At 41.3% G+C, this 15,434-nt stretch overlaps 1 protein-coding gene across 1 annotated transcript; it reads right to left on the minus strand.

Annotated features, from left to right (window-relative positions):
- Positions 1-136: 136 nt before the first annotated feature.
- Positions 137-15,428, minus strand: ARL8B (ADP ribosylation factor like GTPase 8B). The gene is made up of 7 exons (XM_026074892.1): positions 15,276-15,428; positions 5,420-5,500; positions 4,197-4,270; positions 3,674-3,767; positions 2,898-2,965; positions 2,587-2,657; positions 137-2,252 (listed from the first exon to the last, which is right to left on the minus strand). Exons 1-7 carry the CDS (start codon positions 15,396-15,398, stop codon positions 2,203-2,205), a joined length of 561 nt encoding a protein of 186 aa, XP_025930677.1. The 5' UTR covers positions 15,399-15,428; the 3' UTR covers positions 137-2,202.
- Between the last annotated feature and the right edge of the window lie 6 nt (positions 15,429-15,434).

The following is a 15,434-nucleotide window of genomic DNA, read 5'->3' on the forward strand; positions in this document are numbered from 1 at the left end:
AAACAGCTGCCATACCTAAGACCCTTCAGCTGACTAAAAAGTATTTTTCCCCCATAAGCAAAAAAAGGCTCAGCAGACCTCAGTAGTGACTAGTTAAGCTTGCTCACGTAAGCTGAGAAAGCTGCGGGCATGAAAGGTAGTTTTACAAGCATTTCACTTTAATAGTTTAACCACAGAACATAAAGCTCAGGTATTTACTGAGCCTTCTTCCCCCATTTTAGTTTTGTGGGAGAAAAGACATAGGTAGCCCATTATGCATTGCCATGAGTTAAGCCACATCAACTCAAGTCAGTCAGTTAAGTGTCAATACAACCCTCAAAACATAAGTTTATTGAGTAAAGCTGAAGAGCAGTAAACCAACATATGCATCCACCTAAATAAAAAAATTCACGTATTTACAAAGTTCAGTAATTGTATAAGTTGTTCACATGCAGAGAGTAATGCACAGGTTAACAATTGGTAGTGTTTGGATGCCATAAACGCTGAAAGCAGTGAAGTAGATAAACACCAAACACATCAAGTTTAGCTATAGGCCAGTTAACTAAACAGTGACCTGGTCCCCCACAGATTCACACATTCTAGTTTAGTTTCCTTATTTTAGGCACAAGCAAGTTTGCTAAATAGAAGTACTGTAGCAGTTCATGGAGAACTAGTGACTACAGTAGCAAGTTAATATACCCTCTCCTCTACAGCACCAGAGTATGAATTAATTGAAACCATGCTTCAGAGAACTTAAAGGGGACAAAAAGTTAAAATGCAAGTCCAGACTGAATGCAGGCAGCATGTAGTGTCTGTGCAACAGTGCAGTAGTCGGTACAGAACAGTAAGGCCATGGCAGTCTAAATTAAAACTGGTTTGTCGTAATTGATAATGGACTAAACAGTGTTTTCAACCAAAGACTGAAATAATGCAAACTCTACATTTAGGTGAAGAATCACACACAGTGTGAGGCAACACAAGCAGGTGTACCATGTATTTGTATACACTAATAAGCTACACTGACATTACTGTATGAACAAACCAGTCTTAACAAGTCTGTCCCTTTAAATATATTGAAGTCACTGAGAAAGTAAAGCTACGAAAACGTTACAATCTTTAGTTTATACATATTTCTCTATACGGTAGAAGCTAGTCAAGAAATAGGATCAATTCATTGGCTCTCTTGTGCTTTGACACAGTAGAATTCATCTTGCAACTTACAGACTTTGCACATGGTTACATCAAGAAAGCAGGCAGGTCTAGAGTTGTCACAATAGCTCAGATGTTCCATAGCACCAGGTGAAACTGTGCCCAGCTATTTCATGAGCAGGAGAGACACTAGACAATCACATAGATATTGTGCTAAAGGTCAACAACTGACTCTATACAAAAACATCAGAAATTTAAGTGTCATGCAGCAGCTCAGAATTTGTGTTCCGGTTTCAGACAGAGATCACTAGTATCTGGAGACAGAGAAAAATGCGTCTGAACAAAGTCTGATGTTCCTAGCAACTTGTTTTTATGCTGGAATACCACAGTTTTTGAAAGCTTGATGAAACAGTCCCTTCCCATCCCCCATACAAGTGTTAAGCAGAAGCAACAGACAATGATTTTGAACAGTTGATTCTTTCCTAATTCATAAGTTTTCTTTTTAAAGTGACAGGGTAAGATCTCAGCTGTAGAATAGTGATGCTGATCTATGCTTTGTGCTCCCCTCTGCAAACAGTTTCTATTTCTCTGCTTACAAATATACATCACATGCATTTGTGAGATAAATTACTATCCCACAATTCACGCTTAAATGTTTTTAACTACTGTATGTGGCATCTTACAGAATCTTAATGCTGTCAAGCATCAGCATCTTCAAGCCACTAAACACTAGAAATAAAACACTTGCTGAAAATCATATAAAAACCTGGCCCTGAAAAACCAGAACAGAGTGTACCATCATAGTTAACATGGTAGAGATCATTTTTTTTAAAAAGCCCCCCCAACCCTCCCAACCTTAGATGGTTGTAAAATAAATATTTTGTGCTGACTTTATCATGACAACTCTAGTTGTTTCTGTGACAAAATAGGAATACAAGTCTTCAGCAGTGCACATGAGAAATGAACTGTGAAAAGGCAGATTCTTGATACAGGATTTTTGGATAATATCTCATTATGGAGGGAAGTGGACAATTGAGATTATGGCCAACTGGTACTGGAGATTCCAAGAAGACTTCAGCTTCTTCTAGATTTTGAATGTTGAATAAGCCACTGAAGCGTGATATCTAAAAGGAGAGAGAAGAAGAGTTCCATATTCAAATGTTTAACTGTACTCACATTACTGGCATCACTTTGGTATGCCAGTGTCCTCAAATACATGAGAGAAACATCCAGCCCTTCTCTAGAGGATGGTCCAAGATAGATTAACAGAATAATACCAGTCAAGCTTCCTCATTGCCGTCAGGAGTTATACCAGATTTAATTAGTGTACTTGCATATTGTTCTTGGGTTTATTACCTACTTCCTGAAGTCAGGAAGCTTGCATTTAAGAAGTTATAAACCCCCAATCCATCCTCTGTCAGCTCTCCATAATGCTTAATATTTTAGGTTAGTAGTTACCTATATTATCCTTCTCTTTGCAAGAAATTGAATAGCAGCAGATTTCTCTGTCCTGAATAGCAGCAAGGTTCCTATGAAGGAGACAAGATTTCAATACACATTTTATTCATAGTAAGCACTCCTATATTGAGAATCTTTACACTGTTCCCACTTGATCTTCTGTATGTGGCTTGTTTCTGTACAATGTTTCAGCTACCAGCTGTTGCGGGTTTTTCTACTTCTAAAAGCGAGCTTGTTCATTTAACATAGCCCTATGTACAAAACTCATTTATTGAGTTAACATAGCCTTTCACAGGAAGTGTTAGACTTACATCTTTTCAATTAGCTGTTTCTCATCCAGAGCATTAGGAAGGTCTCTCTTGTTTCCAAGTACTAAAACCTGAAAGCCAAAGCAGGAAGAAACAGTTGCAGAATTCATTTTTTACTTTCGGGGAGTTTTACTTAGGGGAATCTGACAAGCAGTCTGCATAAGACATTAACTAGTGAAACAAATCAAGAGGGAAGATTAGCTACCAAAAAAAGGTCAATGAGATACTAATGATTTGATCCTAATTTTAGCCTGACTTGAGACATAAGACATCTTTTTCTTCAAGTACCTGAGTCATCTCGAGTCATTGTTGGCTGCTTCTACAATCCAGCCACAGGGAATAAGGGGATCTAAAACTCTTATGTCCAGAAAGCAAGCATGAGAACACATCACTTTATAAAACAGAATAATCCAGTAAACTCTCAGCTGAGATTTCCCAAGCTTACTCTAATTTACATTACACTATTTAGCTTGTTCAATAGTAGGTTCTAAAAGAGAGAACAAGCTCCTGTTGTGGAATACTGTAGTCCAAACCCCTGCTCTGATTTTTTTTTTTTGGGGGGGGGGGGCACTGAACAAGAATAAGGGCACTGAAGGAGTGATTAAAGGTCAAAAGCTTATGATTTAATGCAGGAGGGACAAGCATTATTCATGCTTACACTAACAGTTAAGGTTAGGCCTTACAGTTGACTTAAAGGTTCCAAGCCAGGCTTCAGAATTGCTAGAACTATGCACACTCCTCATGCAAGTTTAACACTACCAGAAGACAGTATTACTTACAGGGATTCCTTGCAGCTGTGGTTTGTCTAGAAGATTGTGCAGCTCATTTCGAGAGGCTTCTATCTTTTCACGATCTGCAGCATCTACCATGTAGCTTTAAAGAGAATAAGGTTAGTTCAGAGAGACTGAACTACATCAGAAACAGCAATCTTCACTTTCCATCATCAGTTGCAAGCACATTTAACAAAGCTTTAGACAAAGCTAGGTCTTCTAGCTCCTAGAGAACTCCTAGTTCTTTTCGAAAAGGTTCTCTAGAATGAGAGTAGATGGAAGATTCTTTAACAGAGTTAGACTACACTGCCACTCAAACAGGAAGTAGTTACTACTCAAGATTAGACACTGATGAGAAAGTAACCCAGTCTTGAGCCCTGAACTTGAGTATGAAAAGCCACTTAACGTGGCTGCAATACAGTTTCAGAATTAAAATGAGAACAGCGAGTCAAGTGTGCACAGTTAGAAAGGCTAGATGCAGAAGAAATCCAGACCTGCAGTTAGATACTAGCCTAAGGAAGATGACACTTACACAATAGCATTAACTCCTCTGCAATATCGCTCCCACATGCTTCGGAATCGTGGCTGCCCTCCTATATCCCAGATCTTAAGAAGAGGGAGAAAAAAAGAGACAGGTTAGCTATGCACTATGTTTAAACATGGCACAGAAAGCTAAGACAGGAAATTGGAACACTCAGTTTGTTCCTCTCTCCTTATATCAGCTGCAGGACCTTTCAGGTATTAGAACAGAAATAATCTCTGCAGACAGTGGAAAATACAGCTGATCAGAGCTAGCTCGCCCACTGGTATAAGATCTAAGCTACAGCATCTTACATCAGCCCCCAGAATGCATCTGTGCATTAAGTTTGCATGGAAACACACTGTGGAATACATGAGAAGGCAATATATTGACTTAAAAATCAGCTTTTAACTTAAGTCTTCCCTTAAGCATAAAGTTGTTATAGCAGGGAGTAACACTTGCTCCTATGCCTCAGACTTCCACAATCACTGCAGTATGGGAAACTGCAGCAACAAAAGAGGATTTTGGGGCCCTGAACAAGTGAAAGTTTCCTTAGATTAAAACAAGACAGTGTCACAACACTGCTTTAACTAGTCCATGAACCCGGAAATTGAAGACAGATACTCACTAAAGGAGTTCTGCAAATAAATGTAGCTATATTCTCTTAAGCAATTTAGAGATCTGTCCGAGCCTCTTCAGTTTCCTAAATTTGTCCTAAGAAACTAGCATGTTTAACAATTAAGAGCAACACACAGAACAACCTGTTTGTCCATGGAATTTTGCCTGAAGGTATTAGTGAGTGACATGATTAAATTGCTCATAAGCAACCTTGAACAGCTTTGCATCTTGAAGAGAAAGGATGCTTTGCGTTATTAGTGAAGATAAAAAAAAATAATAATCAAGGCACAGCATCATGTTTGTAGTAGAACCTCACTTACCTGCCATTTCTAATCAGCTAAGTTTTCCTGCCTCCCTAAATTACATCTAGAAAGTAGAACTAGAGTATAAACTGAGCATTAGTAGCATAAATTCCTAAGAATTTCTTTTCAGTATTTGTTGCTTGTATGTAGCATTACTTGAAGCAATCAAGAAACCATAAGCACGTAATACAAGGAATTTTGATCCAGTGGTGGAAGTAAAATAGAGCAGTTTTAAACTAGAAGTTGAAGATAACTGTCAGTCTCTTTAGAATTGCCTTTACCTTTTTTAAAACCCACAGTGCAATGTTAACATACCTTTATTGTAACATTACCCTTCGTAACTTTTCTCATGTTGAAGCCCACAGTAGGAATCATATCTTCACTGAATTGACCTGACTGGACAAAAAACAAACAAAAAATATAGAGAGAATTAAATCTAGTGCTGATCTTATGCAGACAGTTTATATGTTAAAATACCACTAGCTCTTCTAACCATATGCCTTCCAATTGAAGGCTTCATAGCTGAGAAGCTGTAGATAAATTCATGTGTATTAAAGCTTGTGTGAAGTTAGTCATTTCTTACTAGTGCTTAGAAATAACTTCTCAAGCCTTAAGGCACAAAGTCAGGGGAACAATTACATACAAAGTTACTTGGGTAGAAGTGCTTTGCATAGCTAAACAGATAGACAGCCAGGACAAGTATTAAAAAAGAGCCATTCACCTACTTCTACTGGAGCCAAGTTCAAGCTATTCTTCAGGATCTCCTAGTCACCCTGGAAGCTAGAAGTACCCTGGAGGTTTTCCTCTGATGCAAGCTATTCTATAAGCAATATTTACAGTAGTAAATCACTCTTGTGGAAAAAGCCTCCAACCCACAGGTAAGGGTTAATTCCCTGAGGTTTATTTAAAAATGCTGTCAAGTGAAAGGACCTGACAGTTCTGCTTCCTATTAGGCTACAGACTTTTGCCCAACTCCCAGAGTGGCAGGAAAGGCAACCAAAATGCAACTGGAGAGTATTCCAACCTGTTTCCACCAGGAGTTGAGCATCAGGTAAAGCTCTGACATAACTGCTGCCAAACAGTATAATATTAATGAGGCTCTTCCATGACAGATGTTTTATTATCACAGTTGCACATTTTATCTGTAATACAGTTTGAAAGCCAAGTTCACAGCTACCACCCCGTAGCTAACTAGGAGCCATAACAAGTGTTATCAACAGTAGTACAAATTTCTCCCATGCTGCCTTGGTTATTTGGCAGAAGGTGACTCTCAGCCAGTGGTCATCATGTACCTCACCATGCCCATTATGTTTAACAGAACCAGTCACATCAGATTTTGAAAAAAGGTTGACTCAGATGCATTCAGTTGTTTAATTAGGGTTCAAGACCATAGCTGAAGGAAGTCTGCCCTCTCTCCTCTGACACTGCACAGAGAAGCTAGCCTGAGTTAAAAGCTCCCTGGAAATATCACTTTTAGGAGGTTCAATGTAGGCAGTCACTTCACTCCATGCAGTTAGCACCAAACGGCTCACAAGCTGGAAGAAGTCACCAAGTCTGACTGAACATGCTTTTTGGAGCTTGTATACAGAGAAGACAAACAGCTTAATACCAGTGCTTCACCATTCAGTTGTCTGCCTAGAGACCTATGCTTCCTTCAGTTTGTTTCCCCCTCCAACAGCGTTCTTCCACTAGCAAACCAAAGCTAGAAGCTTCACACAGTATTCAGTTTCCAGTATAATGCTGATAAACATTAGAAGTCAACTGAAAACATTCAGATTATAGCAGTCTTTTTTGCTTATTTGTCTGAAATGTAGCAGGACAGAGTCCTTCAACAGCAAGATAAACATGCCGTTTAGCTGACCTCCAAAAGAAAAATATATCCAGTGCTTAGGTTATTTAGGTCTCCTAAATGGGTGATGATTTTTCACATTTACGATCTGCTTCACAAAAGTATGGCTATACAAACCAAACGTCTTTTAAAAGAGGATCAAAGACTTAATTCCTTGAATCCAAGGGAAGCAACTGTAGATCAGTGAAAGCCCGAAGAATGGACAGCTTAAACTTCTTAGCTAAGTATTCTTCATTCTCATTTGAAAAATGTTTTAATTGTTAAGGCCACAGAGAAGAGCATATAGCTTAATCTCGTGCAGCACTGTTTCAGAAAACTTTGCTGTTAACTTTAGCAAGGTGGGTTCACAATCTGAACGCCTATTAACTTCACGTCACTGCCTTGAGAGCTCAGTGTCCGACTCATCCATCTTAGCCAATTTGATTATATATAACTGTAGCAAGACAGTGAGATGGGTAACCATTGTTTCCATGGCCGATGCAATTTAGCTAATAAAGCATGCGCTGCCAGTCTTGCCTTTGGAGGGCCAGCTTGCCATGGTTCCTCAAGTATCACTGCATTCCTGTCTCCACAATCACGCCCTACGCACATCTCAGCGTCTCCTGAACACTCCCTGAACCTCCCTCCATCTTACATGGTGCCCATATACTTTTAAGCTAATACTACTCAGATACTTCCAAATCCTTTGACAGATAGCTGTTCCTACCAATAGCTTATACCCCACCACCACCATATTCTTCTAGGATACAGATTCCTTCAGACTGGAGCAAATTCACATTTGCCATATGCTTAATGTAGTGTTAGATCAAAAGATTTTCTTCATCACCAAGAAGCTTCGGCAGAGTCATCAATAGAGCTGCTGCACATCACACTTCAAGTATTATATATCCATGCCACACATCCAGGTAGAACGGAAGCTTGTTCAGACTTACTTAAAAAAAATACATTGTGCAGTCACTCAGTTACAATTTGAGTTTCAGCTTTTTATATTCTGCCTTGTACGTTACACAAACCAGCAACATCTGACACATTTTAAACTGCTGGAAACTGAATGAAAGGGTGGCATGTGCTTTCAATGAATTGCCTTGAAAACACAAGTGAATCCTTTCTCTCTGTAGGGAAGTTGGAGGATGGGGATTATGAAGAAAGGAGGGCACTTTCTTTATAGCCTTGAGAGGCACCTCCTTCTTAAGGCTTTGATTATATTGATCAACTTGGATCTTTATTTTGAAATACCTTACTCTGATTTAAGTGCAAATGTTCCTCTGTTCAGAATCAGTATATCTGAGAAAAGCTACTGGCAGTCACCTTATCTTTTAAGACAAGCCAGAAGAATGGTTAAGATGATTGCGATGGACTTTACGTCATCATGTCTCAGCATCTCCTATTGTATCTAATTGCCCTGGCCCTGAAACTCGTTCTCTAAATCCAGAGCTTACTGGGCTCTTGTTTGCTGCCTCTAGAGAAGAGAGAAAAAGAAAAAAAAAATTTTCAGCTGTATCATATGTATCAAAGTATTCATATCCAAAAGTTACCTTGAACAGAACAAAAAAAATTAAGCTTTTATTAGTACACAGTTCTATTTGAATCAGACTTTTTGTCTTAAGGCAGATTACTCAGCCTTATCACTGTGTTCAACACAGTATGATGGTTCCTCCTTCCGAAACAGGGGCCAGCTTTAAAACAAGTTTGGTAGGCATGGGAATATTCTCAGCTCCCAATCTGAGAGTGCTTGGCTGTTGTCATATGCAGTAAGCATTGCTCAAACACAGTATTATCAAGTACAGCAAGAGTAGTTGTTTACAAATCTAGCAATAGTGTCAGTTTTCAGCACTCATGAATATTCCATTAGACAGTGTACTTCATTCAGATCTCCTGAAAAACCAGCCTTGTATACTAGAAGCGATTATCCATTAAGGCATTAGCTCTGAGGTCATACAGACCGTGCAGCATTTTAATACAAACTGTTCACTTAGGGTCACATGATGAAGTTAACTCTTGCCTATATGTAAGGGATAAGAAAGAGGGAGACAAAACAGACTGAATATCAGAGACCACATGCACAAAGAACCTGTAGGACTAGTTTTTAAGGCTTATGGTTTAAGAGATGCTGCTTCGTCAACACTCTAAACCACTGGAGAACCCAAGCACATGACGTACTAAAGCTTAGTCCTGTCGGATTCCTTAGTTTAGGCGCAACAACAGGCATTAAAGTTCTCCAGCATTCCTATCAATCAAGGTGGTTAAGGATTAGCATTCATCAGGACTAATCTCTCTTGTGTAATGGAATACAGTACTAGTCATTACTGCAGTGACTAAGATCAGTTGTAAGTACCCCCCTCTGGTACCTGTTCTTCACACATTTGGACAGTGTATCATGGCTTTATATCCAGGATGTTGTGCATAATGGGCATAAAACTGGTTGTTTGAATTCAAAACTCACAACTGATTACAGTCATCACTATTACCTGGTGCACAAAAATGAAAACTGTAAACTCCAGCAACACAGGAAGTGGGAAGCTCAGTGTGGATTTGCACAGTTAAAGCAACTTTGGTCCAGTGAGGTCTTACCTTCAAGATCAGGCACTAAATCACCACCATACTAGACCTGAAGTGCTTTAAGACAAGGGGGTTTATTAACTAGCTGATCCATTGCCTGCTTAGCCTTATATGATGCTTGTCTGCTCCAACAGACAGTTGTAACAAGCAGGCAAGTGAAAGAAAGTTGTATCATAGGGGAATGTGACCATTTACCTCCTTGAGGTGGACAAAGACTACTCAGAGGAGTAAAACTGCTTCCAGGCCGGACTGTCTCCAAGTCCCTGCAGTGTGCTCCAGCAATCTAGGAACACAAGAGCAGATGCCTACCTGCATGGTTAGTTTAGGTTCACGTCACCTTGTGTCTGGTATAACTAGTACCAACTCTTGCATAGACTCTAGCACTTAAGAACTGCATGCCCCATCTCTCTCAATACAAGATCCAAATTTGGTCCATCTGTTATGCACCAGTTAACACTAGCTTTGGCTTGGGGCTCCAGTATGTTGAACTTCACCTCACGGACCACTGTTACCAGAAGGCAACAGACAAAGTTATTTGACACCTGCCAACCTGCTTAGCCACAGCTAGTATGGTGTCAGCCCTCACACTGCACATCAGTCTAGACTCCGTACCGCTTCCAGATTCAACTCCAGTATCTGCACCAGCCCAAGCGGGACCTTCCTGCAGACCTGTGCTACAGGAGTTGTGTCCTGTGAAATGCAGCTGTACAAGTGGAAGTTCAGCCAATTCACAAACACCGCTTTCTACCTTAAGTCTGGCACACTCCTCCTCTGGGTCTGCACCCCTCTCTCCCAGCCTTAGCCTCCGTCTGCCTGTTCAGCCCACCAGCAGGGCAGACGTACGCATGGCTCTCCAGCCAGCACCCACAGAAGCTTTACTTCAGGAAAGAGACTGCAGAGTGCCAGTTCATCGTCCAGAAGGGTAGGATGAGATTTTGGACAAGCATTTAACCTAGCATCTAACATGTTTCAAAAGTTTAAAAAGCATGCAAGTTTAGTCTTTTTTTATACACAGTCAACACTGAAACAAGTTGCTTACTAAGTCTATTTCCAGTTCTCTTGAGTCAAAAAAACTCCAGTTGCTTCATCTGCCTTTCAGACTGCTGACTTCTAGAAATCTGCAGTTACCAGACTGTCAGCATGAATCTCTAAGTAACTTGATCAAGTTATTAAGGATATGACTGGAATTCCTGGAATTTTCCTTAAAATTTCATTTTAATATATTAAGCATCCTGGAACAATTCAAGGCAGAACTCAAACTGCAGTAGTAGGACAGGTATTGCCTCTCCTCTCTCCCTGGCTAAAGTGGTGGCTCTCTTTTGCTGGCACCAGAGCCCATGTGGTCCACAATGGCCCATCCACATAGTCCTCAGCAACCAAATCACATTTGAGATTTTGGTTGTACAGGCTACACAAGGAGATTCTCTACATCAACAAGAAAGGTTAGGGCAGCCTTTGCCTTACATCTCAAAGCTAATATGATTCATTACTGTTATAGGACAAATTTCTTCATCAAGGCTTTGTTACTACACAAAGATTATCTTGACTCATAATACTTTTCACCAATCTAGAAGACATCATGAACCAGCTTAGCTGACTGGAAGATAGCATCTTAAGCATATGGATTTCAGCCAGGACACTCCTAGTCCACCTGAACTCGAAAACCACCTTAATTCCCTGTGCTCATTCCCATATTTCTTGCTTTTTAAACAAAGGAGGAAAGCTGTACCTTTCAGGAATTTTCTTCTTGGACAAAAAAGAAAAGAGAGAGAAGCAGAGTCATTCTAGCATTATATAAAAGCTACCTCTCCCCATCCTCCTCTGCAACATTCAAAGCCTCAACCAAGAAGCATCATATATGGGCAAATCAACTGTCTAGTTTCTGTAGTCTACTTTCCTTCTTGAAAGACTTGTAGAGCGTTTCAGCTCATATTCAAAAGCTTGAACACTATTTTGGAAGCCTCAGTCCTTGAGATCTAACAGTCCCTTGAAAGGTTTTCCAACAGCATTTCCATGAACGATTGCGGCAGAGAGCACAATAGCTTAATTTGACAAGAAAATGCATTTTTATTTCCTCAAACCTGATTTCAATGGAATTTTTAAAAGAATATGGACTATCTATTAAATAATGACCATAGAGCAGCAAAACAAGAGCTAAAAAGGCACACTACTATCTAGCAGTCAGTCATATAAGAGCTTATACAAAGGCTTAAAAGATTTTTAAGTCACAAAAGTATCTTTCTCTAGGTGTTACCACTTAAAGATCTTCCACTGCTTAAAGGGTGCAATATGGGAACTTCAGACCCTGATAAAGGGAACAGGCTTGCATTTCAGTTACATTTTTCAGGCCATTTGGGGTACAGCAAGCAAGACCTCAAAACAAGAGTATTAACTGGAATATGAGTCAGCTAATATTAGCTTTATTACCTAATCCAGTGAGGCAATCCGTTTCAGGAGATTTTTGCAATTAAGAAACACCTCACTTAAAATATATCATCCTTCTCACTTAACTACTGTGAAGTGACAACATATGCTATTTATGATCTGTCTAGGTGCCTCAGAAGGCATTAAACTAGCAGTGAAGCTGTTTAGAACAATCCTTTTCCATACTTCTCTGCTATGGCTTCTTTAAGTCAGAGTTACTAATAATAGTCACAAGGACTGAAGGAAGTCTCAGCTCTCAACTGTCCAAAGGAATCTTTTGTTCAGAGGGGCTTCAAGTGAAGTTTTCTCTTCCCAGAAACCAAGGCCTCATTCAAAGGCCTGTCACCTATTCCAAGGTGAAAGCAAACAAAAAACCACCCAACCACACACTAATTCAGGCTTTGACAGGAATCCTAACAAGGGATCTTATCTATCCTATCACCTCAAAGAAAACAGATGGAGTTTAGATCTTAAACCTGACAATCAAATCAGGAGAGTCTGACACTCCCTCCCCACCCATTTAATTCTCCTCGCCTGGCCATTAAATATGGGAGTATTAAGCTGAAGAGTTCTGTTACCAAACACTTGGATCAAGGATCAGTCTACTGGGCTTCAAGTGAGATTTTATAGCAGGAAGCCTTCTTTTTTGGAATTGAAGATCAGCAACCTATTATTCGCCAGTATTCACTGCCCATAGCCTGGAAGCAGAGTCAGTTTACTTGAGTCATGTTTCAGTTGCACCACGTGACTGTGGCGCTTGGTTGTCTGTCATACCTTCTCATACCACCATGGCTATGACTTGCAGCTTTGACAGCAAGCCTGATGAAAGCCTGTTAACAGACACTAGCTGCAGAGATGCAAATAACAGACGATATTGCAGACTCCAGCAAGTAAGGGACGTTTCAAGTCCTCGGCTAAGAATTCAAGATGCAATACAGCAATGACATGCAGTATCTCTGAATAAGAGCCACAGGCCATCTACATTATGGAAATCAGAAGCAGGAGGAAGTGATAGTCTCCCTTGTGAGCAAGTTTGCTCATGCACATGGAAAACTATTTTCATTATGTTTAATATCTAATTAGAGACAGTGACTAACACAAAGCCTTAGCAAAACAGAAGCTGCATTTGTTGTAGCCAGCTACAACTAGATTTCCCTGCTAAGGTTTTTAAACCTTTTAGTCAAACCTAAGCTTGGTGCGATTACAGACAAGCTAAGTGTTTGTTTACACTAGAGGCATAAATATGGCCAAGGAGAATTATCAGCCTAGAAAAAGGTTATTGTAGAATTGGACTGTTTGCCTTTCACAGATTTTTCCACCTTCATGGTAGGCAGTAGTTGTGTCAAGGCTCCTGTGTAACTGGCTTGAGTTTTTCTTCTGGTTACATATGCTTGATTTGATTGGATAACCACGCAAAACAGATGATTACATTAGAGATCTACATTAGATTAAATGCACTTCTAGAAGACTGGTAACAGCTTTGTTACACTAGATACAACCTTATAAGCCATACCAAGTTCCTGGTATGTAATCCAGTTTTTAGAGCTACTCTATAGGACTAGCATCTTGCTGTGTCATTCCTTTCATTTCAGTTTTATGGAATCCCAATGCTTTGACAGCTACTTTCATCGAGACCGTTAACTGGCCTGCAGAGAGCAGTTCTTTTCCAGGTGCTAGCTTCCAAATGCATACTAGGAATTAAAATAAGCCAAAGAAGCAACAGACAAGAAGAGAGATCTGTGTGCCATGGGCTGCACTACTCTTTCTGCGAGAGGCAATATTGTGTTGGTTACTGAAGCTCATGCTGTTTTTATTACTGTTTAAACACACAAAAACTTGAGCAAGTCCCTGAAGTCTGACATACTCACTCCATTCCACCCCCCCCCCCCCCCCCCAAGTCACTAGGTTTCCCAATTAAAAACTTTGGAAGTGCGACTTGCTATTTCCAAACCTAAACCAGCTAACCTAACTAGGCTGCACGTTATGCACAACTTCCTTATTTCACTCAGTTTTGCAAGCCTATTTGAATGACACCTACTCAGATAGAGTTTTGGGTGCGATCCTACTGTGCAGCTGAACTCCTGCAAGATTCAACTCCTAGCAAAGCAAGCTGGATGAAGATGTCAGCTTTATATAGCAGTACTTTTACCACTTGAGACAACCTATACAGACTAAATTTCTATGCAACTACTCCAACTTCACACATCTGCACTACAGTTTCACAAATAGCTTCTCAAAGGAGATGTGCTACTGGTGCTACACAAACAGCAAAGCAAAGCAGTACTTTATACGATGCCATCACCATCCAGGACTCCAGAAGAGGAAAAACCTGCAAAGTAATCCCACTGCCCAAATTTAGTTGCAAGAACAAACCAATCAACACCAGCTAAACTATTACAGATACTTCTATTCAAAATATCCTACAACTTGGAAGCTTGAACAAAAACGGTTGAACAACCCCAACGGTTCCCTTTCAGGTTAGTCCAACAATTTTTGCTTAGCATAACTGAGTAGAGGAAAAGTTACCTTTCACTAGGGTTGTCCACTTCATGTGATTACCATCAGGCCCACTAAACACTAATATTCTCAACTACACAATATCTTTGCTACATTTTGACAGCTAATCAGTGTAAAGAGGATTACATACAAGTGTAAGAGAATGACAGTCTTTTTTCCTATCAAGTTACCCATCCAACTGACACTTAAATAATGGCACTCATAAAAATGTTAAGGACACAGCCTCAAAGTAAGGTTGAGGGTCTGCCCAGATCTTTGGTTGGAGATGTTCGCTGCCTAATCCCAGGTGCACTGGAGCCTCAAGGTGGTCACGCTCCCTGCAAAACAGAAAGGTGCACCGGCTTCCCATTGCAGCCTCCCTACACGAGCTTCCAAACTCCAGCTCGTCCGCGAGCTGTTTCTGTCACGTGCACCCACAGAACAGGGCACAGACGAAGCCAGACAACCCATTTAAGCAAGACATTTCCCCCCTTCCTTGCTCAGCAAGGGGAAAGGCTTCACGCAGGAGGATTCCCACACCCACCCACCCACCACCCGCTCCAGGCAGACCGCCAGATGAGCAGGCCCGGGTAGCTCAGCAGCAGGCCGCTGGGCCTGGCGGCCGCTTGACACGGAGCTGTTTCTCTCTCGCGCCCTGCTCGCCCGAAGCCCGAGTCCCGTGCTGGGCAGACGCAGAGGTGCGGAGGGCGGGCAGGCCGCCGCGGCGCTCCGCGCTGAGGAGAGCCCCGGCGCGGCCTGCTGGCGCTCGCACCGCCAGCGCCGCTCTCCTCCTCCTCCTCCTCCTCCTCCTCCCCGGCCCGGCGCGGCCCGGCGGCCGCTCACCGCGATGACGTTGACGAAGGTGGTCTTGCCCGAGTACTGCAGCCCCACCAGCGTCAGCTCCATCTCCTCCTTCCAGAAGAGCGAGCGGAACCAGTCCAGCAGCCGCGACAGCAGCGCCAGCATGGCGGCGGCGGCGGGGGGCGGCAGGCCCTGGGGCGC

The sequence above is a fragment of the Apteryx rowi genome, unplaced genomic scaffold, assembly GCF_003343035.1.
Source record: "Apteryx rowi isolate R43461 unplaced genomic scaffold, aptRow1 scaffold_4, whole genome shotgun sequence".
Lineage (NCBI taxonomy): Eukaryota > Metazoa > Chordata > Aves > Apterygiformes > Apterygidae > Apteryx > Apteryx rowi.